A 23370-nucleotide genomic window follows, 5' to 3' on the forward strand; every position below is an offset into this window, starting at 1 on the left:
TAATTAATGCAGAAAGTCACAATGTGCACGTGCATTTAGTAGTCACACTTCACAGGAAAGCGTTTTCGTCTTATTATTCGAATAATCAAACTTTCATGAAAGAAACGCGGGCAAACTATTTCTTTGCGTAAGAACTCTTTTTGGCACATTACAGATGTTTCTGTTCTCACGCAGACTGCGCGTTACATTTCAATATTCGTTTGTACATTTTAAGAATTGTTTACTCTCGACCAAAAAATACACAAGACGCGGGTCAAAATAACGCTGACATCTTTCTTATTCAGTAACGAATCTTAGGAATATTTGCAACATTATTTGTTCAGCGAGAGAGGCTCCAGGATTTTAAAATTGATTTCAATATTTATTGATAAGCGTTTGTCATTAAACATTAAGTCGAAAGGGTACTTTTTTTTTCATTAGCTAAGTTCGAGCAAAGCAGTTTAAGTCTGTTTAAAGAGTTTCTCAACATTCACTATGAGCTGTATTGTCCACGAGACGAGGACTTTCGTGACAAGATACGATATGAGACAGCACTTTCGCAACACCTTTTTGAAGTAAGACACCCCCAAATCTTATCTCGAGGGGAGAACTAACTAGGAAACAAATTTTGTGCGTGCACTCGACTCTTGAAATATGAACATTTGTCATTTGCTAAAGTTCTGAGCTATTCCAAGAAAAATATATAATGAGAGCTCCCGAGAGGTTATGCAACACACATAGACACATAACTGATTGCATAGCTTCAGGCGTCATCTCGTTACACTTACCTTATACAGAAGTACATTTCAGTGGTTATTCCTTTGTGATAATGCCTACTTGAAACTTTATTATTTCTCTGCCTAATGTCAGACAGTCCTTAGGATATGAAACATTAAACTCAGATTAGATGAAACGTTTAGAAGAGGTAAAACCAAAATGCATTTTTTACAAAAGGGCCTTCGCAGATCTGTTGGTAAACGGGAAGAAAGAGATATCTTATACTAAATATGTACAAGAGCAAGTCCTACTAACCAAACTAGTTAAATAAAGAGTGGTTAATCCATTCTAGTCCGTTACACAACCCTCTTCACCCCTCAAAAATCTCCCACTAATATGCATTCACTCTTCTCAATTAGTACAACTTATTTTCAACACCTTCCCACAGCTTGAGAACCGTGGTAGCGTAGTTGGTAAGAAATCTACCTGCCAAATTGGCGGCCCGGATTCGATCTCCAGTGAGGGCGAGAGTTTTCCTCGTTCTATCCTGGATCCAAGACGGCTCTGAGGTTCACCCAGTCTCTGTAAAATGGGTACTACCTTGGGCGACCTGGGGAGACAAAGAAGCCGGAGGGCGCTGCTGTCCACATCACTTCCATGAGCACCCAAAGGCAGAAAATAGGCAACCTTTATGTTCATATACAGCCCTGGGTTTTCGTGGTTTGACAGAAAAGGGGAAGAACCTCACTTTCTTTCTTTTCTTTTCTTTTTTCACATTTCACCCCCACCCGACTATAGCATAGACTAGAATGATTTTTTCTTTATAAATTAGTTTTTACATATTAAAAAAAATTAAACTAATTTAAATGTTCAACTTATTTTTATCAACCTCGTAAATTAACTATGATCCTAAGGGAAGCACGGTGGCTTAGTTGTAGAGTGCTTACCTCTGGTGGGCGGGGTCTCTGATTCGATCCCCGGCCCAGTATTTTTTAATGGACAATATTGTGTCCATGGTTTTCTCCGGATATTCCCGTTTCCTCCTAACTTCTCATTCCACCAAATTATCGTCTCCATTAGCCTAAAGGGCATAATCGTAAGAGGTTAAACTAAAAGATTACATTTATTTTATAAACATGATTTAAATGTTGTTGTATCACACTCTTTGTGGAATTCTCATAACGCGGAAGTATTCTTGTCATTTCAAAATCAAACCAAGAAAAGGTAAGAAAATAAATTTTGTACACAAATTTCCGATATGAAACGAGAAAATATTCTTCGACAATCAAAATGAGACGAGACGAGAGACCTTATTTCTCGTCTGGTCTCGTCTCGTGGACAGACTATTGAAGACAAAACTTATCACAGTAAATAGTTATGGAACTGACTTCGATCTTCGAATTTATAACGTAAGCACACACACACACATACAAAGAAACTAATCTGCATAGATTTTCGATATCAATACGAGCATATTCGTGCTGTAAGTGTAAAATTAAAACTGAACAGTTTGTACGTCACTGCAGCAAAATGTACTGACTATTCAGTTTTATTTTCTGCAGTGAGATGCATGCTTTTTTTGCTTATTTTAATTTTAGTTTCATTTTCAGCGTTAATTGCTTAGAAAAAGATATTCTTTCTTTCAAAGTCACTCTTGTAAGAATTCAAGCGCATGAAAAACAAGAATTTCTAACTTCCATTATTTTCTTTTACTTTTCTTTAAAAAAAAAACTGATGTTCAAAAAATTGCAAAACACGAAAACTTTTTTTTATTATTATTTTTAGAAAACGCCTGTTTTAGGGAGGGGTGGTGGAGGAGAAAAATGCAATATTGGTTCACGCTCACCGCTCATTGAATGAAAATCCACGCAGCTCATTCGACCAACAAAACTAAGAGCATCTAAAAGGTTAGCCAATTGCGTGCAACTTCTTAACGCCTTAGACACACAATCGTGACACCCAAGCAAAGATGATGTTGCACGCGACACACACACAGTTGTAAGAAAATTCTTCCAGGTAAAAAAAAAAAAAAAAAGTAATACATGTCATTTCTTAGCACCTCATGCAAACCCTTGAGTACTTGCGATATGTGTACAAGAAAAATCCCTACGAAGTGGGGAACAAGTTTTCTTTAAAAAAAAGTGTCAGAATTTTTTTTAAAGAAAAAGCGCGCGCATGGATGTCTCAAGACAGATAGACAGACATGAACACAATATAATGCGTATTGTAGTCTAGCCGATTGACGATTTTCTTTTCCTTTGTTTTTTTTTCTTTCTTTACAGATAGAGAAAGAAAACACAACTTGTATTTCGTGACGCGAAAAGGGTGTGAAAATGCCGGGCCGGTGACCTTCCACTTACGATGTGTATTACGTAAAGTCTGCAGTTGTAATTCTTCTAAATATATCTACAGTATCCTTCTACACACTCTTATACTTCATACAAATTTCTGCCATTGACTGTCGCTATGAAAAATTATATTTATCTATTAACCCGATAAAAATAGATCACATATTTAATGTAACCCGGTGAAAGAAGTTATGGAATTATTACTTTATTTTTAAATGGCGTGCCTCCTGTTACTTTAAGGAAATCATTTACAAACGGTGTATCTCCTGTTATTTAGGACAGCTAGTTTTAAACGGTGTGCTCCAAATTACTCGAGGACAGCCATTTTTAAACGGTGTTCCTCTTGTTACTTTAGAACAGGCATTCTTAAACGGTGTGCTCCTTGTTACTTTAGGACAGGCATTTTAAAACGGTGTGCCCCTTGTTACTTTAGGACAGCCATTTTCAAACGGTGTGCTCCTTGTTACTTTAGGATATACATTTTTAAACGATGTGACGCCTGTTACTTTAGGATAGACATTTTTAAATGACGTGGTAGCTATTACTTTAGGACAGCCATTTTTAAGCGGTGTGTCCCTTGTTACTTTAGAAAAACTATTTCTAAACTGCGTCCTCCCTGTTACTTTAGGGAAGTCATTTATAAACGACGTATCTCCTGTTACTTTAGGACAGCCATCTTTAAACGACGTGCTCCTTGTTACTTTAGGACATTCATTTTTGGCGTGCCTTCTGTTACTTTAGGATAACTATCTTTAAACGACGTGGCTACTTTAGGACAGCCATTTTCAAATGGCGTTCCTCCTGTTACTTTAGGACAGTCATTTTCAAACGGCGTGCCTTCTGTTACTTTAGGGCAAGTATTTTCAAACGGTGTGCTCCCTGTTACTTTAGAACAGCCATTTTTTTAACGGCGTGCCCCAGGTCACTTTAGGACATCCAAATTTAAACGGCATGGCCAGTCGTATCATTTTCGGTTTTGCAAAGGAGGAGGGATCAAGATTGTTGGCCGAAATGTGAGTTTTATACTTAATTAGTATTTTAGTATACAATTTATTAAAAAGAATGTGTTTCTCACTCAGGGGGATAACTGCCCTCTCTCTCCCCAAATGACGCCCCTGTGCGTGTTCCAGGTGACTTTAGAATAGTTACTTTTAAACACCGTACCCGCTATTACTTTATCAATTCTTATAATCAGCCATTTTCAAACGCTGTGTCCATGTGATTTTACATTTAGTTAAGTATTGCTAAGTTTGCAAATGTTTCTTGTAACACTAATACTTTGTACTTTCTTAAACCTTTATAATATTCAGTGGATTTTTTCTCAAAACTGAATACAGAAAATGAGTCATCTTTTAGTAATTATGGTTAGTGAATGTCCATATATCAATACGCATAATCTGGAAATAGTAAATCTATATGTTTATTATACTGTAGATACACCATGTTTATTAATATACGTTCGACCTCATATACGTATAAGTACTGTAATTTAAAAGAACAAATAGCATCATCATTATTAGTCTTTTAAAGAATCATTACCAAGTAGTTTCCCCCATTTTTGTTCATACTCACATCTGAAATGCATTTACTATATCAAAAATTAATATTATTGTAGATAAAATATAAAGAAGTGCAGTAAAATACTTTCAAAACTTACTGGCGGTAGCTTTATCACTACCGTTGAATACAAATATGTAAACAAGCCACAAGGTACGTATATCATATGCTTGTGCGTTATTGCTGACACACATGAATTGAACGCATAGAACGAAAGATTACACCTAATACCACATGACTTGCATAACAGCAAAGTAAAAAACCGGGAGTCCTTCAGAAAGGCACTTTCGCATCATTTAGAAAACGAACACAAAGATATCCAATTGTCAGTTGCATGTTTATTTTCTTCTTTCTCTTTTTTTTTTTTTTTTAAGCTTTCCCAAAAACAATGAGCGCTGATAATCCTTAGCCATATTTTACCTTCCTGCCAGGCTTCAGCACCTCGACGTTGAAGTATTTATTACCCTAGAATATTATCAGGTTGTACAAAAGACAAAATAATATCACAGCAGGTGACTTAAACCGACGCGCAAAATGAAATCAAAAAGGGCAAGTTCGTTGAGGAAAAATTCCAATCAGACATAGCTTTCCTTATATATTCATTATGAAGGATCACATGAATTTATTCGTGGAGGAACAAGCAAACAAGGAAGTTTCTCTTTATTCTAAAATTAACCACGAATTACGCACCAAAAGGAGGAAATCTTGTCATGTCAATGTGAAAATTAAAAAAGTATTGAAACTGACAAAAGAGGAAACAGAACTAAAGAAATGACTATTGTTGTTATTACTTACACCAGTGATGGACAAATTACCTGTATTATTATTATTATTATTATTATTATTATTATTATTATTATTATTATTATTATTATTATTATTATTATTATTATTATTATTATTATTATTATTATTATTATTATTTAGTATTCTGCCTTTCAGCAAGTGTTAGGACTAATAAGGGTTTATGATTATTATTATTGTCAATTTTAGATTTGGGTCTAGAAATGTTTCTTCCATGTTTCTCGATCTTCAGCTTTCTCTTTTAACTCCCAATATTTTCTTCTATTTTTCAAACCATCAATTACTTGTGTTCTTCTTCTTCCTATTCATCGCTTTCTTTCCATCTTTCCTTCTATAGCGGTAGGAAGAAGACAATTTATTTGTAAAATGTGTCCAATCTAATTGGCCTTCCTACGAAGGATGGCGGCTAGAAGTGTCTTTATTCTCTCCTATCCGTATCAAAACATCTACATTTGTTGCTTTCTCTGTCCATTTTATCTTCTCCATTTTCCTCCAACACTACATTTCGAAGTTCTCTAAATCTTTCTTCTTTAACTTTCGTAATGTCGAAGTCTCTGAATATACAGTCCACTGCTCTATATATAGTACTTGACCAACTTCTTCCTAAGTCCAATATTGAGCCTTCTAGTTAAGAGTGATCTAACTATGATCCCCTGAAAAGTTCTATCTGGCACTCGATAAGGTTTGTAATCTGACGAATGAAAATAATAATAATATTACTTAGAAACAGTTGTATTAGAAACAGACTGACAGAGTTGACTGATACTGAAATAAGTCTATCCCAGTTCGAACCAAATCATGAGAAACTTCAACCATTAACAGAGCTTAGTATTATAAGAAAAATGAAACGAAATCTTAAAGTTCTACGTCTCACGGTTAAGCCGGCTAGGCTAAAGGAGACGGTAATGGTAGAAATGAGTGAAATGGAATGAAGAAAGTGAAAGGAAACGGGAGAACCTTGAGAAAACTCGCGCACTCGGCATTTGTCCACTACAAAGTTCACTTGGCGCAAGCTAGGATCGAACCAAGAACCCCATGCACCAGAGATGAACGTTCTACCACTGACCTTAGCATTACAAGAATTTTATATGTGTGCCACTGTTGTTTTTAATAAATTTAATGAATCGCCTAAGGTTTTTCCTTTAGCCCCCATATAGAAAAGATTGTATATCATTGAGTTAGACTTCCAGCAAGGTGTATATGGCGGACAACTTCAGGGACGAGTTCGTTAAGTCTAACACAATTATTTATCACCGCAAAAACGTTAGGAAATAACTGATTTTTAATGGACCCTGAATCCTAAGAATAAATTACACTTAGCCCTTATACCATTATCTAAAGCACAAGTGGTAGACGTAACACTTCCGTTTTTAATATTGGACTTTCGGTTTCAATATTGTACATACCTGCATAGTACAAAAATGAAAGGGATTAATTTTTTTAATGGATCCCACCCTCCCAAGAAACGTTACATCTCCCTGGCGGTATACCTCTACCTTGTTACTAATGGATGATGTAGTCCATCTGCTCCATATGCAGATATACCCATTTGGGATGCACCAATCGCTCTCTCCTGGTAGAAGCGGCTACAATGACCTGCCTCAACAATAACCGTAGTGAGGTACTATTATACGTACACTTCTGGACCCAATGGTCCATGTCATTGACCCGTTTGAGAGACTGGAAGCCTCTTCGGACTTTTTCAGTAGGGAAAGTACGTGGACAGTCACCATTGCAATTTTCATTGGATTTCTGAGCATTATTCGCTCATTTGTTGGACTGGAATTTAGCGTCACTTTCCAGTACCGACGGTGTATGACACACGGACCTATAGATTAAAGTGGTATCCGAACTAGATGAGTTCCCGGAATCGAACCATATAGTCACGAGGGAACTCCAAGAATTATACGTGTATTAAGTACGAAATACTATAGTTATTGTTGCAAAACCAGTGCCCTTCGATTCGATTAAGATTTAGTTTTGGCAGGTTGATGCTGAAGACAACAAAATTCCCTTCTTACATTCTTCAGAAAGAAATGAAGTAAAACCTCAATTCCCACAGCAAATATTGGTTCGCATGCTAATCAAATTGTCCCTCCGTCAAGTGAACTGTCGAATAAACTTTGCTTCATTTTCTTTTTTTCAAAGTCTGGTGTCATAACTACTTTTTCCCTACGGCAATATGTATCAACCTTGTGCTATTCTCGCACATTGAAATCCAGCTCGAGACAAACACACAACAGAGAGTGTAAGGTGTTGTTATCGAATCTGACAGAGAGAATATCGAGAAGGGTAAGAGAGGAGGGGGGGGGGTCAGTGATAGACCAGAGAAGTAGGGCGTTTTCTCTATGTCTGAAAACATCCTCCTCGTGGTCCAGGACACGTTGCTATGGTTACTTCCTGTGTGTTCGCTCTTGTCCATCTCGTGAGGTCACATCCCTCGGGACTTCCAGTCCAGTTGCAGTATTGGGAGCCTCTCCCTTCCGTCCCTCCTTCCACGTGGTCCCGCCCAACTAGATTGATCCAACAGTGGGGCTGACCGAACACTATTTCATTTTAATGGTCCCAGAGGTCCGGATTCCATTAAAGTGTTTCTCCAGAAAGTTTACTCGCTGCTGGCCGCTGGGACCATTAGCTTTCGAAGAAGAACTTGCTGCAACATAGTGGCCAAGGAGATTGTGAAAGGCTCTCGATCTATCTACATATTCTTTCCCTTCTCTTTTACATCTTTCTACTCCTTCGTCTTCCTTTCCTTTGGCACAAAGTGAATGAGTACCCAATCTTCATTCTTCACTGCTGAAATCTCGATTTTTTCCCTCCCCGATTCCTTCCCAAAATGCATCTCAAGGGAGTCACTCATTTGGTGGTCGATTTTTCAAATCTCTCCCCCGCAACAAACCATCACCTTCTTTAACGGCATCTCTCACCACACACACGCACACAAATGCATTTCATCAACACACACACACACACACAAACACGCACAGTGGCGTACACAAATTTCTTCAAGGAGAGGGTTCAAGCACCCGATCTCATATTGTTTCAGAACACGAATGGTTTTGTAAATATGGTAAATGTTCAATTTAGGTTGAAGAGGAAGGAATTCAAAATTGGAACCTTGCGTATACCACTGCACATACCTATACTATAACAATGAATGTTACTATGTAAATTCAATATTTTGCTTCCAACAAAACCATACCAAGTTTAAAACAACGGGGCGTGTAGGTTAATAGCAGTTTTGTTGCCTCTTAATCGGGAGGTTCTTGGTTGGAATTAGGTGATTGCCTATCCTGGGTTTCTGCAGGGTTTTTCCTCTATTCCACCAGGCGAATGTCGGAATGGTGCCTTTATATATAGTCCATGACTGACTTCCTTTCACTACTTTTCCTAGTTATGCATATTACTATTGTTATTTGATTAGTAATGATTCCAGTGTAAATTTTTCGGCAGGTTTCTAAATTTCTCATTCTTTTGTAGGCGCAAGAAATATGAAACAAATTTTTGAGAATTATTTCCACAATGTCTACTTAGTGATTTTGACCCTAATTGAACCGAAACTATTGATGTTGAAGGATTTTACAGATAATTAGTAATGTGTGTCAGGGGCGTACACAGAATTTCGTAAAAGAGGGTTCAAGCAGTAAAGTCCATTTTCTTATAGGACAAACGTGAGTTTTGTGAACATATAAAGTAAATTTTCCTATGTAACATTTTGCTAAAGGTAAGTTTAAACCCCGAAACCTCCCTGTTGCGTACACGTACATTTCGCAAGCAAAATTTCAGCGATTCTAGCTCCTAAGAAAGCATTTCTTTTCGTCTAAGACTTGACTTCATTTAATATAAGAAGTCATTTGCCGAAGTTTGAAGGTATACTTTACCAACACATTTCATTAAGAAATACAATATTGTATTTGTATGAAGCAAATACAAGCCAATCTAGTCACAATCTAACTAGCAAAATAAGGATATATGAAAACGCACAAAAACTATTGCGTAAGTAAACAAAAAAAAAAGTACATAGTATGGTGCAGGAATACTCTTTTGTGTCTACGGATAAAATGTCATTTAAAGATTCTTTTTTTTAAAAAATTAGAAATACCTATATAAATTTTATATAACGTATGTTACCTTTATAATGTTCTCTATGATTGCGGAAAAAAAGAAGAACAGATCTTACCTAATTACACTTTACATAAGTTAATCTTACTGTTAGCTAATGTCAAATTTTGGGGCCCATTGGTGAATTTCGAATAAAAAAAGCATGTTCTCTGTTTATGACACAATCTTACTAGAAGAAGTGAGACATTCATGAAAGCCACGGCAGATATCAGCAATATCATGAACTGAACTCGTATCAGGTAACTCAACTGGAGCGAAGTATCCCTCCCATGATCCAGGTCATATGAGCTTGTAGTATACAATAAATTCTTTTCTCTTTCACTATTTTAAATCCACCAAGTCTTTCACAACGTTTATCTATCCTCATTGTATTATGAACTTCGTTATCCTATAGGATATAACCACGAAGTATTAAACGAAATATTTAATTTAATTTATTAATTATCCTGTTACATGATCTCATAACTATCTACAGCCAAGGAGGTCTCTACAATACATAACACTTCAGTAATACTAAATAGAATTTTTTTTACAAAAAAAAAAAAAAAACATTGCAATACAAACTTTTGCCAGTGCTGTACAGATTGAGTATCCTTAAATTAAGGCAACCCGGCATGTGATACTATTGGATGGGTTGTATACACCGGTGTATCTCCCAGGTATTACATTTATTCGAATGTGTTTCATTAATACTTGGCTACTGTACATGCTATACAGCCTACAAAATTAGGCAACCCGACACACATTGATGATGGAAGGGTTGTATATCTCCCAGGCGTTATATTTATTCCAATGTGTTTCCATAATACTTGAGCACTGAAATCAAAGGATATTATGGGAACATTTACCGAAACGAGTTTAAAGACAATCACACTGAAACCGAAGTTCGTACCATGATATAATCATTGGACATCAGCAATCTACGTAGTGGACATCAATCACACCCTAAGATTTTAAAATAAAATACCTACTATAGCTGGCCAACATATTTATCACTTTTTTTCATTTTAAACCTACTGCTCTAGCTTTAGTTAGAAAGCTTTGTTATTGTATAATATATATATTCACTGCTGTGTTGCTTAGTCGCACGTGTCTAATGCACGTGAACCATCTCAATGTATAGAAGTATGTGTGCGAGACATTACGGCATGAATAGTCGCAAAGACAATGCCCTTAGTAGCCACACATAATAGAACGCAAATTGACAATTATGTGGAACCGCTAGGAGTAGGAGAAAGGGGGATCGGGACAGCACTCATGATGTAACAAATGGAATTATATTAGTATAGATCCGTTATAATAATCCTTCGATGGGAACGAGAATGCTAGATCACTCAATAAGCACATGGTGGTGACTGAAGGAGTGATGGGTATCATCTGCAAAAGTATGAATATTTAATAAGATAGGATTTGTCCCAATATTATAAGGAAATCGAACTGCTTCGTCTTCTAATTCTCTACTTAGGTAAATAAGTTTTGTATTAGCCCATTTCATATTGAAAATTAATGATTAATTATTATTAATAAATTAAAATTAATAATTAATTTTGGAAATAAGAAGGCCAGTCGCTGATTTGTATTCTTCCGCAGTATAATACTAATATCGTGGATTTTCTCCAGTGCCGTACGCAAGGGAAGGGTTTTTGGGCTTTAAGCTCCCTTCAACAATATATTTTGGATAAATAAATATTTACCATATTTAAGATGGGTATATAAAAGACATGCATGTCCTGAAACGATACAAGATTGGGTGCTTGAATCTTTCCTTATATACATTCTGTATACGTCACTGATTTTCTCAGCTCCACAGGTTCCTTTCACAATTTAATGTTACCCAGTCTTCCATAAAGTTGCATTATAATTCATCGTTAGCCTATGGAACATTAAACGAAAGATTTAAGTTCATTTACTAGTGAAGCCTTTTCTGTTTCTCCTACCACAAAAATCTTACAATTAGCTGCTGTTTAACATACAATATAGTTACATTTCGTACTTCATTTATATGCTGAACACGCCGCATATCCTGCAAGCTCTGTCAACCCACATAACACTTCTGTCGGATGGGCAGTAGCCCTATCAGGCGTTGGCGTTTTGCTTTAACCCTTTAATATGTCTTCTATCATATATCTACAACATTATTCCTCCTTTCTAACAATACTCAAGCCTCATATTTTCACTTGAATAGTATCGCTGACTTCCCATATTCCGTTGATTACAAAAATACTTAAAAATTCTCTCACTAGTTGCTAGTGTGATATCCGGGAAACCTTTGCATGTATTTGAGGTTCTTGACTGAAACACACGAAAAAAAGTAATGTATTAAAAGATTAAAGTAATATACTGAAAATGGAGTTGATGCCAAAGTATTAATAGCAATCTACATACATCCTATCTTCAGACAAAATAATAAATATAATTGTGACGTACTGTCTTTTCCATCTTAAATCAACTACTCAGATAATCAGATAGCTTTTCTATTGTATGTATAGCAATATTCACTGGCATATCTACTTATGACATAATCGAAAGCTAGAAGGGAGCATGGGTCTCATAATCCTTGTATTATTGGCGCCCAGGTATTCCTGCACCATATCGTGTACAAAAAATAATCTATTGGAACACACAAAGAGTAAAGTTCTTAGAAATGTAATCAAAAGCAAAAAAAAAAAAAAAAAATCTATTACAACAATCAACCAATAAGAAATGATGGACCATACCGTGTAAAAATCAAGATCTTCTCTGCTTGACTTCTATCCAATGGGGAAGCATGGAAAAAGAGATATAACATACACATGTATTATCTCCAATAGTACATACACTCTCTGTCACTTATGTCTACTGTAGTATTAATATAAAATTATTCTTTATTGCCTTAAAACATTGGTAATAAATCTTGTAATGTGTTCATACCATGGTATATTACAGACATAGTACACTGTTTTAGAAGGAATAGTACATACCAGGGTTTCTCAACTTTTCCCACCGTCGTATTCCACCAAAGCATATTATTAATTAATACTATCATAAGTCGTATGTACCAACAACAGCGTCTCGCGTACCACCAGTGGGTCACGTAAAACGCGGTAAGTTGGCTACATGTTTGTGAGGCCGCTACATGTTACTACAGTAAAACCTTTCTTTAACGGACTAGCAGGGTGTATATAAGCTTCTGCTTCATATTAAATTACATTATTTTAAACACTTAAAATACCACACTGAATACAGATTCCGTTAAGAGAAAGGTTTACTGTATTATTTTGTAAGTTTAACACTTTTAGATAACCTTCCAAATAATAGATCCGCGCAAATCTGTCTTCAACATTGGGGGACGAGTAAGACAATTGCCATATTTTTTAAGCGATGTTCAAAATATTTATGAAGTTGAAAAAGAATGCTGTAGAGGATCAGGGGAACAGCGCTGTCTTCAACATTGGGGGCGGGCAGATTTCAGGGGTGAGATGAGATTCATATTGCGGTAGATGAATCTGATTTCTGAGGTGAACCTGTTGTATATTCTACAACAAAAGACATCAATTTCATCTCACTTTCCTTTATGGCAGTCGGACACAAATCATTACATTTCTCCGAAAAAAAAAATGGATTATTGGGAGGACAGTCCCCCACAGTTCCAAGATTGGGAGGATATATACCCCTCATTCCCCACGGATCTGCGCCAGTGTTCCATAGAGGTGTTTGTGTGTGTGTGTGTACACAGGGACTTGCCATTTGATATCCTGAAAACTTGCCGTGCCTTAACTGCATCAACAAAATTGTACCTTACCACTAATTGCTAAGGATAATTTATCTGTTTAATCCTCTACCTCTCCACGAAAAGGGACATAACCAAGTTGCTAGGACAAATATCTATTAGAGATAAAAGTGACATTAGTCAGAGGACACAGACACCTATCACAGTTTTTTATTCCGACTTGTTACTAACTCACTTCTTCTGGTTGTCCGTAGTCTAGGATGTTTTGGGAGGAGAGGGAGTGATGAAATGCTAGTAATTTAGCAGGCGCATCAACTGTATACCACATAGTACTTGATTTACAGTCAGTAGTCCCTGTTTTTAAAAACGCACAAGTAGTACTTAGTATCATTAGTGGGACAGGATATATTTTTTTCCTACCCATTTTGCATTCATTTTTCTACTTCCCATCTCTTGACCACCACAAATATATTTTTTTCTCTCTCGCTTTTCTAGTGTGGGTGACTAGAAACACACAAAAACACTCTAGTTATTACTAAATGAATGGGGGCTGACTAAAGGCACGCAAGGGAGAGAGAGAGAATGATCCCCTCCACGCTTGAAATTCATCATGGCCCAATCAGCACACAACAGAGACATGGCACCGTAACGCGGTGTGATGGAATATGGCCATTATTTTATGTTTTTCACTCATTTACTAGCAATCATTACACGTTTCCCCCCATACTCTCCCTCCCACCCCAACATACACATACATACTGTACGAGCTCACGCACAAATTTATCACACTTGTAGGCATTTTTGCTGTTGTAAAACAGTGATAAAAGTTTTTTTTTTTAAGCAACACAAACTCTCTCACAGACACACACACACACACACACATATATATATATATATATATATATATATATATATATATATACTCACATAAATATATTACACATATCTATAAACTAGAAATTTTAAATTGATATACGATATGTAACAACTTATGAATATATGTGCACTGGGCCCTCCGACCACTTGTTTATTTTACGTAAATTATGTGGAATGGACTACAAACAACAATTATACATTTTTTACAAACATCTATTGCTGTCTAATTTATTATGTTTTAAAAAATGTTCAATTTCAGTAACAATTTATAGAAAAAAAGCTTTAAAAAAACTATGTATTAGCCAACAACGTCTCCTTACAGTTACCTCTAAGTATAGAAGGAAGAATTGCCCATTCTTAGCACCGTGAGAATAGGTTTGCAGAAAACACTTCCGATGTACATTTGGACTTCCCCCTTCTCTCCCTTCTTTAGGATGCGTATTTACACTAACCAACTCTATGGCCTATGGTGCTTGGAGATTCAATGCCGCGTTCACAAAAGCTCTGCCTTGAATTCTCTCCTTAACCAACTGGATCCAGTTTCTATTTTGTATTCCTATTTCTGCGAGATCCATTTTTAATATTGTCCTCCCATCTGTGCCTAGGTCTTCCTAATAGTCGTTTTCCGATTGGTCTTCCAGTTAAGACTTTGAAAGCGTTCCTACTTTCTTCCATTCTGGCTACATGACCTGCCCACCTGAGCATCTTAGACTTGATGACCCTAACAATGTTACGTAAATCATATAAATTATGAAGTTCCTCGTTATGAAGTTTCCACCATCCGTGTTCCTCTTGGGTCCGAATATTCGTCTGAGGATTTTATTCTCAAATATTTTCAGTCTACTTTCTACCTTCAGAGAAAGCGACCATGTCTCGCAATCATAGGAAACAAGAGGAACGATTATACAATATATTTTAAGGTTCCCATTCCGCGACGACAAAAGATTTTGATCTGAATAATAAGACGCATTCCCTGCTTTCAGTTGAAATTTAATTTTTTCGTGGATATGGGTTGTGATTTGTTAATATTGATCCTAGATATTTAAAAGTATCCACTTCGTCGAAAGAATTATTTGATATTTTTACGCATCGATAATCTGCAGCACTGTGATCCCGGCATTTTTCTGCATTTACTATTAACCCCTTACCCTTTTTTCACTTTAGCTTTTTTGTGATTTATCAAAGGCACCAAATGACTGTTTTGTCTGCTGTGTGAGAGATTGACGTGTATGAATAAGAGATTTTGGTGTCATCTGGCATGTTCTTTGTGAGTTGTAAGTGTGTCATATATGGCACTTACTTATTTCGGAATTAAGTGAAAAATCTAAAATTCAAGTTTTAATTCATTTTTCAAGTTCCTTCTCATATGTGGATTTCCAATACTGATTAATTTTTTTCGCTATAAAAAATCATGCAGAAAGGGGTTAAGTCCATACCCCTGCAAGTGCTTAATAAAGACATCTGTATTTCTCTCTACTATTCTCCTATCATCTTCTATTTATATTTACATCATCAGCATACGCCATAACCAGGTGAATACCATTCACTCGAGGCCCTGATTGCTATATTTGATTTTCATTATAGTGAATTCCAGGACAAAGTTGAATAATAATGGCAACAACACATCTCCTTGTTTCAGACCATTCTAGACGTGTAAGCTCGTGCACAGGAATTTTTCCACCATTTAAATCGAAATGAAAATTATTCTTTTAAAAAAAAGCTAAGAAGACAATTTTATAAGTCTCACTGCGTGATCTTTATTAAAGAAAATTCATTCGAACTATTTTCAGTGTAAAAAAAAAAAAAAAAGACACGTCCACTTAAAAGAATGGGATTAAGGTTAGTGTAAAGGGACAAGTTTTGCTGAAACAGTTTCATTGTTAAAGATTTGGATATCCATTTGAAGAATCAAGCCATTTCAACAATGAGGGAAATTCTAAATAAAAAATCGGCACGGATTATTGCCTTCGATAGATTATGAAGTTCCCTTTCTAAAAATTTGAAGTCTGTAAGATGAAATTTGTAAGAGAAATAGTGAATTTTCGTGAAAGATAAAAAAATACATGGGAGAGATACGAAGACTGTAGTGCCATCTATCGACAAAACTTGTCCCTTTAAACCAACTTTAATATTTTGCACAGTTTCAACAACCCATGTTGCATTTGACGAATACATGTAACATGGTTCGGATCCAATGTAAAACAAGATCCAAACCTCGTATAATTCCGCTCCTGAAAAGGACGTTAACTTCAACTGAACCAATTAGTAACGAACAATAACTATTGGAAATACGGTCTCAGCAGGCGCGCAAGCAGAAATTTTTATTGGAGAGGGGATTCAATAGTACAAGCCACCACGTTTATGTAGTATTGAACGGGTATTATTCTGCATCAAAAAAGACGTTGAGTAATTGTAAAGTGCTTTCACCTATGTTTTCAGGGAAAAAAATTATAGAGCTAGATTGTTTTTATAAAAGAAAAGAGTACAGATGAAGTGTAAAATCAAATCTTCATGTTACACGTCATTCCTCTGGTAAACAAGTATAGTTTTATTCAGAAAATGTTCAAATGTATGTTGAGTTAGGAAGTTTCGGGAGGGGGGTCCGTATCCGACGAACCCCGCGTGGATGCGCCCCTGAATCTAAGCAACAGCCCAGTCTTCTGCTAAAAATAATATATTCAGTTTTGTGTTATAATGATTGACACCTTTCTTTGGCCTGCCATATTTCTCTTTCTATTCGTTTTTTTTTTTAATTTTATTGCACTACACTTTCACTCAATATTTTATCTGTGTTTTTCGCACGAATTTTTATTTTCGCGTTCTATTTTGTTGTGTTGTCAACGTTTTTACCTCCAAAGCAAACACTTTTTTCAGATTTGTAACTTTGGAGACTTCTGAACCCTACTGCAAAAAAGACCTTTTTTGTTGGTTTGTACGAACAGACAGAATACTGAGCATAATTTCCACGTTCATAACATGTTTTTCTTTTAAAGCTATCCTAACTACGTCATTATTTACAAAACTATTATATACCAACTCAAATGTAGTAAAATGAGAGGGGGTTTGTGGGGGAGGAGAAGATGATGCAGAAGGTATGAGGGGAGAGAAAGTGAACCAAAACTTTTGGAAGCACATTCGCAGCGAGACACAGAATATTGGTTCATAAAGTCGAACAAACAGCGCAAATAACTTTGGAAGCCCGCTGAAACCTTTTTAGAGGCTTCAACACGCTATAAAGTTCCATTTACTGATACTTAACACACGTAATAACATATGAAACAGAAAGATATACCACAATGAATGACTCTTATACGAAGGTAGACATATATACGTGTCACACATTTTTCAGTTTTTCACAAGTAAAAAATTCTTTCTATTTCCCCTGCTTTTACAGTGCACTGTTTGTGTTTTAATTATTTAAATAATAATAATAATAACAATAACAATAGTATTCTTAATCAAAAATACTAGGTGGATCGTCTAGCGAATACTGTATTTTAAATACAAACTAGCAGCGTTCACCCCGCTTCGCTGCGGTCACCCCGGAACGCAATAAACTTTGTTACTTAGATAATTTTTACTTTTTCGCTTTCAAGTGATATGACAGCGTTCACCCCGCTTCGCTGCGGTCACCCCGGAACGCAATAAACTTTGTTACTTAGATAATTTTTACTTTTTCGCTTTCAAGTGATATGATAAAAACCATAGAAGATTGCAGTAAATCTTAACATTATATCGCCTGTCATTTATGTTAACCCGCCCCGCTTCGCTGCGGTCATCCCGGTGCTGGCATATTGTAAAAGTGTCTGTAAAAATAAGCAAATCAATTAAAAAATTTTAAACAGAAGATTCAAGCTATTTTCCGCTGTATATCGCCTGTCATTTATGTTAACCCGCCGAGTGACACGGTCATGCGGGTTGCATATAAATACGTTTATTTTTACCTATGATGAACTAATAACAAAGGATTTGTACGTTATGGACACTTGAATGGTCAATTATCTCAAGACACTGGTAATTAAAAATTAAAGTGATATGATAAAAACCATCTAGGGTCCAAATCCTAATAACCCCCCAAAAATGAAAGAAATTGGTTCAGCCGTATTAGCGTGATGAGCGGACAAAGAATTGTACGTTCTCTTTTATATATATAGATAATAAAAGCTCTCCTTTAGTCGACACAAAACCAAAAATTCGCTAGCTCTTCATTAGGTTTCAATTCTGTCGTAATGTAAGAAAAACAGAATTTTGAACGAAAAATATATAAACAAAAGCGCAGAAACAACAACAACACTTAAAAAAGAAGAAGAAGAAGAATTATATGCAAAGACTCACGAGAAATTCGTTTATTATCAAGAGTCGTTTATCATGTCACATATTAGCTAAGACATTTATATCTCATTTTATGCTTGTAAAAGTCACAGATTTACGAGGATTGCAGCAGCATCCTTCTCTTATATTATTATTATTATTTCTATTATTATTTATTTCAAAGTTTCCTTTCCTTTTTTTTTTTTTTTCAACTGTTTAGGATGCTTCCATGAACACATGGTATAAACACGGTGTCTACTAAAAGTTTATTGGCAAATACCAGATTTTCCAGTCTATTTGTCCTATTAATCAGTGCGTCTAGAGTGTTTATTACATAGTAAATTGTATTTTTTATTTTGTTTCACACAAGTATAAACTAATTTTATCAATTAGAAGGTACGTATATCTATTCACACGTCCAAGTAAATAATAGTGTATTCCTTTAAGTTACTGTAAAACATTAAAAAATCAATGCATATACATTGTTTAAAATGCACATTTTCAAGGGATTTTATGCTTTAATTATTTTTAAAGCAAAATAGAGTACATTCCCTACCAGAAGCCAGTTGTAAAAAATCTGTAGTAATCTTTAAAAATCTAAATGTGCACTGATATATTGAAAAGGAAAAATAGAAAAATTAGAAAAACAAATTTCCATAAGAAAATTAGCTATTGAGATTATATTAGTTACATTACTTCAAAATTCTGAGCATTCTGGTTAAATTGGAGGCTTTTCCCAAATTTAGATTCCAAGACTCAAAAGAAACTTTAGGTTAATTCCAAAATTTTCAGGCCCGTCAGATCAGTACTCTATCATGTAATTAAAACATTTCACAAAAAACAAAAATACCTAAGAATGCAGTGAAATATTTGTGTTTACTGGAAATGTATCAATTCATATACATGATTTTGTGGTAAATAAGAATTTATAATTTCGTTATAAAAATATGCGTAAAGCGGGATCAAATTGGTGAATAAAAATTCAATGTACGAACACTATTTTCCTCTAGCAATTACAATTAATTACCTTTCATTTTACCTTAATTTCCATTCATCAATCATTATGACATGAGCTCATGCATTACTATATTAAACAATATTTGAGTTTTTTTGTTTTTTTTAAACAATAATCCTAAGCTTTCTCACTGAATAAAAGTATCATTTAAAGGAAAAGAAACACACACAGAACATTAATAGAAAAAAATAACTATGTTCACAGTTTACTTATGCAAAAATCACGTAAGCATTGTTTCAATGTTTTCTAGTGTTAAATTTGTTCTCTTGTCGGTATGTCATTGTAAGAAGAGAGAGCCCCCTCCACATCAACATTCGCAAATGATATGTACATTACATATGTTGGAGACACTTTCCGGCGATTTCTGAATGCTCATATAACATACCTTCCACACTATCCACTTCATCAGTAGATACCATTCGGAGCTCATTTTGTAATTGCATGTAAAATTTCAAAAATTCATGGGTGGTCTGTTTTCTCAAAAATGGGAATTTTCATCAAATTGCTAGTAACTGCCAAACATGGATAATGAATAAATCGTTAAAAAAAAAAAAAAAAAAAAGTCGAAAAATTGTCACTTTTGCGTAAATTTCGTGGAATATCGAGACTTGTTGCAAATTTCGCTAATTCGCCAGAATTTCGCGTTTAATCGCGAGCGTTATATGACCTAACAAATAGTGAAAAAATATATATTTTAGGTACACAACATTTTCGTACAAAACTGATACATTTCGCGTTTTTGCGTGTCACCAAAAAATCGTCTCTCTCTATCAATGCATTTTTCATTAGGTGTGTGAATCATCACGTATTAGTATGTCTCATTTTTGTTTTATGTCACATGCTATGTTACATACAAAGACGTCAGTTTAGCAAAAAATCTAGGCGTTTTAATGAGTAACTCAAAAATTCCTCTATGCTACCAATCCATCACGTTTGCTTGGTCACAAAATTTAACATTTAACAATCCTGCTAAGAAGTATAAAAAGAACCTATTCTTATGGAAAGGGTCCGCCGTTTCACGAAACCCAAACACAATAATTTTAACGTTGTCGCTGAAATATTTGTTTGCGGATATTTCTTCCATTCCACCACAAAAGATCTGGTATTCATTTAGTAAATACATAAGACTAAACCTATCTTTTCTAACGACACGCCGACCAGAACACTTTGATATGATTACTATGCAAAGAGAAACGGATACTGATAATTTGTTTTACACGCTTTGCTAAGCCTTAAGAACACACGAACTCATTCTTAAGTTTTTTTTCTTAAATAAGGAGAAAGAAGAAAAAAAGCGAGTTGACAAGATAACAACCCCTTAAGGAACATGGTATTGTCACGAACTACTTTTACGAGTACAAGGCTGTCTATATACATTTGGTGGTCTTCCCATTCTTATAATAAAATATATACATTTAAAGCTAATGCTTATTAGCACTCAGCAATATTCAAGAACAGTAAGCTTGCACAGCTCCTATGCAACATTTAGTTACTGATGGATGTTCACAGACTAAAGGTTATTATACAGGGATAAAATTTATTGTTACACCTACACAAAAAACTTAAGGATGAATAATAAAAGAAAGATATAAATCCTTCACGTTTAGAGAAACACTTGAGTTCCTTTCTTTTATATATATACATATACAAAAGCGTTATTTGCACTTTTATAATTCTGGGAAATTATATCCTGATAAATCCTTATTATGTCCAAAACATGACTACTTTTACGATATAAACGGAAAACGAAAATCACGACAAATTTTAATGAACTATAATTTCTTTTTGTTTCGTTTTCTTCTTTCTTTTTTTCTTTTTTATTCTTCATCTCCACAATTTGACTGGTACCACGTGGAAAGTTTACATTGCAACTACGAATAGATACTATTTCATATCATAACGAGAAAACGAGTCACCTTTCACAAATAGTTACGTAGTAAATTTATATAGTACAATATGCATGCAGTTTGGATCCTAGAGGAAGAAGCGCAGACAATTTGCGTCAAGGGTTCCTGGTTCAATCTCAATAATGTCAATTTCTAATGGATAACAATGTCCTTGGAATTACTCGGGCCCACGTAGGAGGTCCACCGGGTCTGGACACCTCCCCCAAAAAACTTCTTAACTCGTCATATATTAGTACTCTTTCAATAACACTAAACTTGTTTAACAGGGAAATGATTGATGTAGCATGAAAATTTAATTTTACACTTCACCTGTACTCTGGAAATTGGTTAATGATTCCAGCATTAACGTGACAGGAAACTGGAAATTGGTTAATGATTCTAGTACAAATGTGACAGGACAATTAGGAATTGGTTAATGATTTCAGTATAAATGTGACAGGAAAACTGGAAAATGGTTAATGATTCTAGTATAAATGTGACAGGACAATCAGGAATTGGTAAATGATTTCAGTATAAATGTGACAGGACAATTAGGAATTGGTTAATGATTTCAGTACAAATGTGACAGGAAAACTGGAAAATGGTTAATGATTCTAGTACAAATGTGACAGAATAATCAGGAATTGGTAAATGATTTCAGTATAAATGTGACAGGAGAACTGGAAAAATTTCTCGGTGCAGTTGTCTAGCACTTTAATTACTGAAATTGTTAGAATTGTAGAGAATCTTTTTCCTTGTCAACAAACATGAAATTTAATACGTCATATGCTTTAATTGCGCAACAACAAAGATTGTATTTCAAAATTATGCTAAGAAATTATTTTCTCATTATCATTATTATAGCATTTGGTAATATTTTTAAAAAAATAAGAACAACGAAAGGGAGAGCAATTAAAACTCTTTTTAATACGAAAAATTCAGAAGGGAATACTTCAAGACCAATGTATTAATATACGAGTATTTTGTATATATTTGAGAAATATACTCGTGTAAAATTTGTTAATTTTTAATTTGGACTCTCATAATCTCCTTAAATTGAAATAAAATTTATCCAAAATAAAGCCAAAATTGTTTTTTATACTTTTCCTTCAAAGAGTTCTCTTTTTTTTCTGAAGTGAATGCCATATTCTCTGCTACACAAATATATACAAGCCAAATGTTTTTTGAATTTGATACGTGATGTGTTACGTGGTGTCCTTTGGAGTCATTTGGATTCAGCACCAGGGCTTTCTGGAGCATTAGAAGGGAGATAGACACTGTTACCCTTATAAGAATCAGTTTGCAAGCAATGGCTTTTCTAGCAACAGCGAGCATTCCCTACTTTCTTTCTTCGCCTTCAGGGGCTTTCTCACTCACACACACACATACAGAGACCCTTTCACTCTTTATTGAGCATTATCATTTTATTGACTCCAAATAGCTTGTAAAACGGGAGACGACACACGCACGAGGCAACAGAAATTCTCCTTCCGACGGAGAAGGAAATGGAGAGAGAGAGAGAGAGGCATCCAACCCCTTTTTGCCAAGTCTTTCGGAGCTTCCGTAACGGAAAACCCAAGGAGGATTTCACTGCTCCTCGCCAGGGGGCAATTTCAACGACGACGAACAAGGGTCTAATTCTTGAAGGTAATGGCTTGTAATCGGGAGTCTTGCTTGGCCATCTACGACCTCGTGCTTTTTGTTATTCAATTGTTTCTCTGCCTTTCTTTGACCTCTTTTAAGTGTTATCAGACTTTTATTTTTACCTCTTGGGAAACATTATTACGGTTTTCTTCCTACATGTCTCAAAATATCCAAAATTAAGCAAAATCCTAAGTATCACATGAGAACATTTGTTTTATTTTAATTTTGGAAGAAAGATACGGTAATTCACTAGTACAGGACACATGACTTATGTCCAGGATAGTAGGTTCGGTACTAGGGCTACGAGCTTATAGTGGGCAGCAGTGTATATGGGTACTCACTGTTTTTTTTCTTTCTTTTTTTTTTAAAGACCACATTCCCTAAAGATAGATGGTCTGTAGA

At 35.2% G+C, this 23370-nt stretch overlaps 1 protein-coding gene across 1 annotated transcript in view; it reads right to left on the reverse strand.

Annotated features, from left to right (window-relative positions):
* Window positions 1-23370, reverse strand: part of hth (Meis homeobox homothorax) — a gene marked incomplete in the record, with an annotated part of 832122 nt that overhangs the window by 594176 nt on the left and 214576 nt on the right. The window contains 1 exon segment of the mRNA XM_081729908.1: window positions 12245-12277. Coding sequence (XP_081586034.1) covers window positions 12245-12277 — 33 coding nt within the window.

This window comes from Thermobia domestica, chromosome 11 (assembly GCF_964235325.1).
Source record: "Thermobia domestica chromosome 11, izTheDome1.hap1.1, whole genome shotgun sequence".
NCBI lineage: Eukaryota > Metazoa > Arthropoda > Insecta > Zygentoma > Lepismatidae > Thermobia > Thermobia domestica.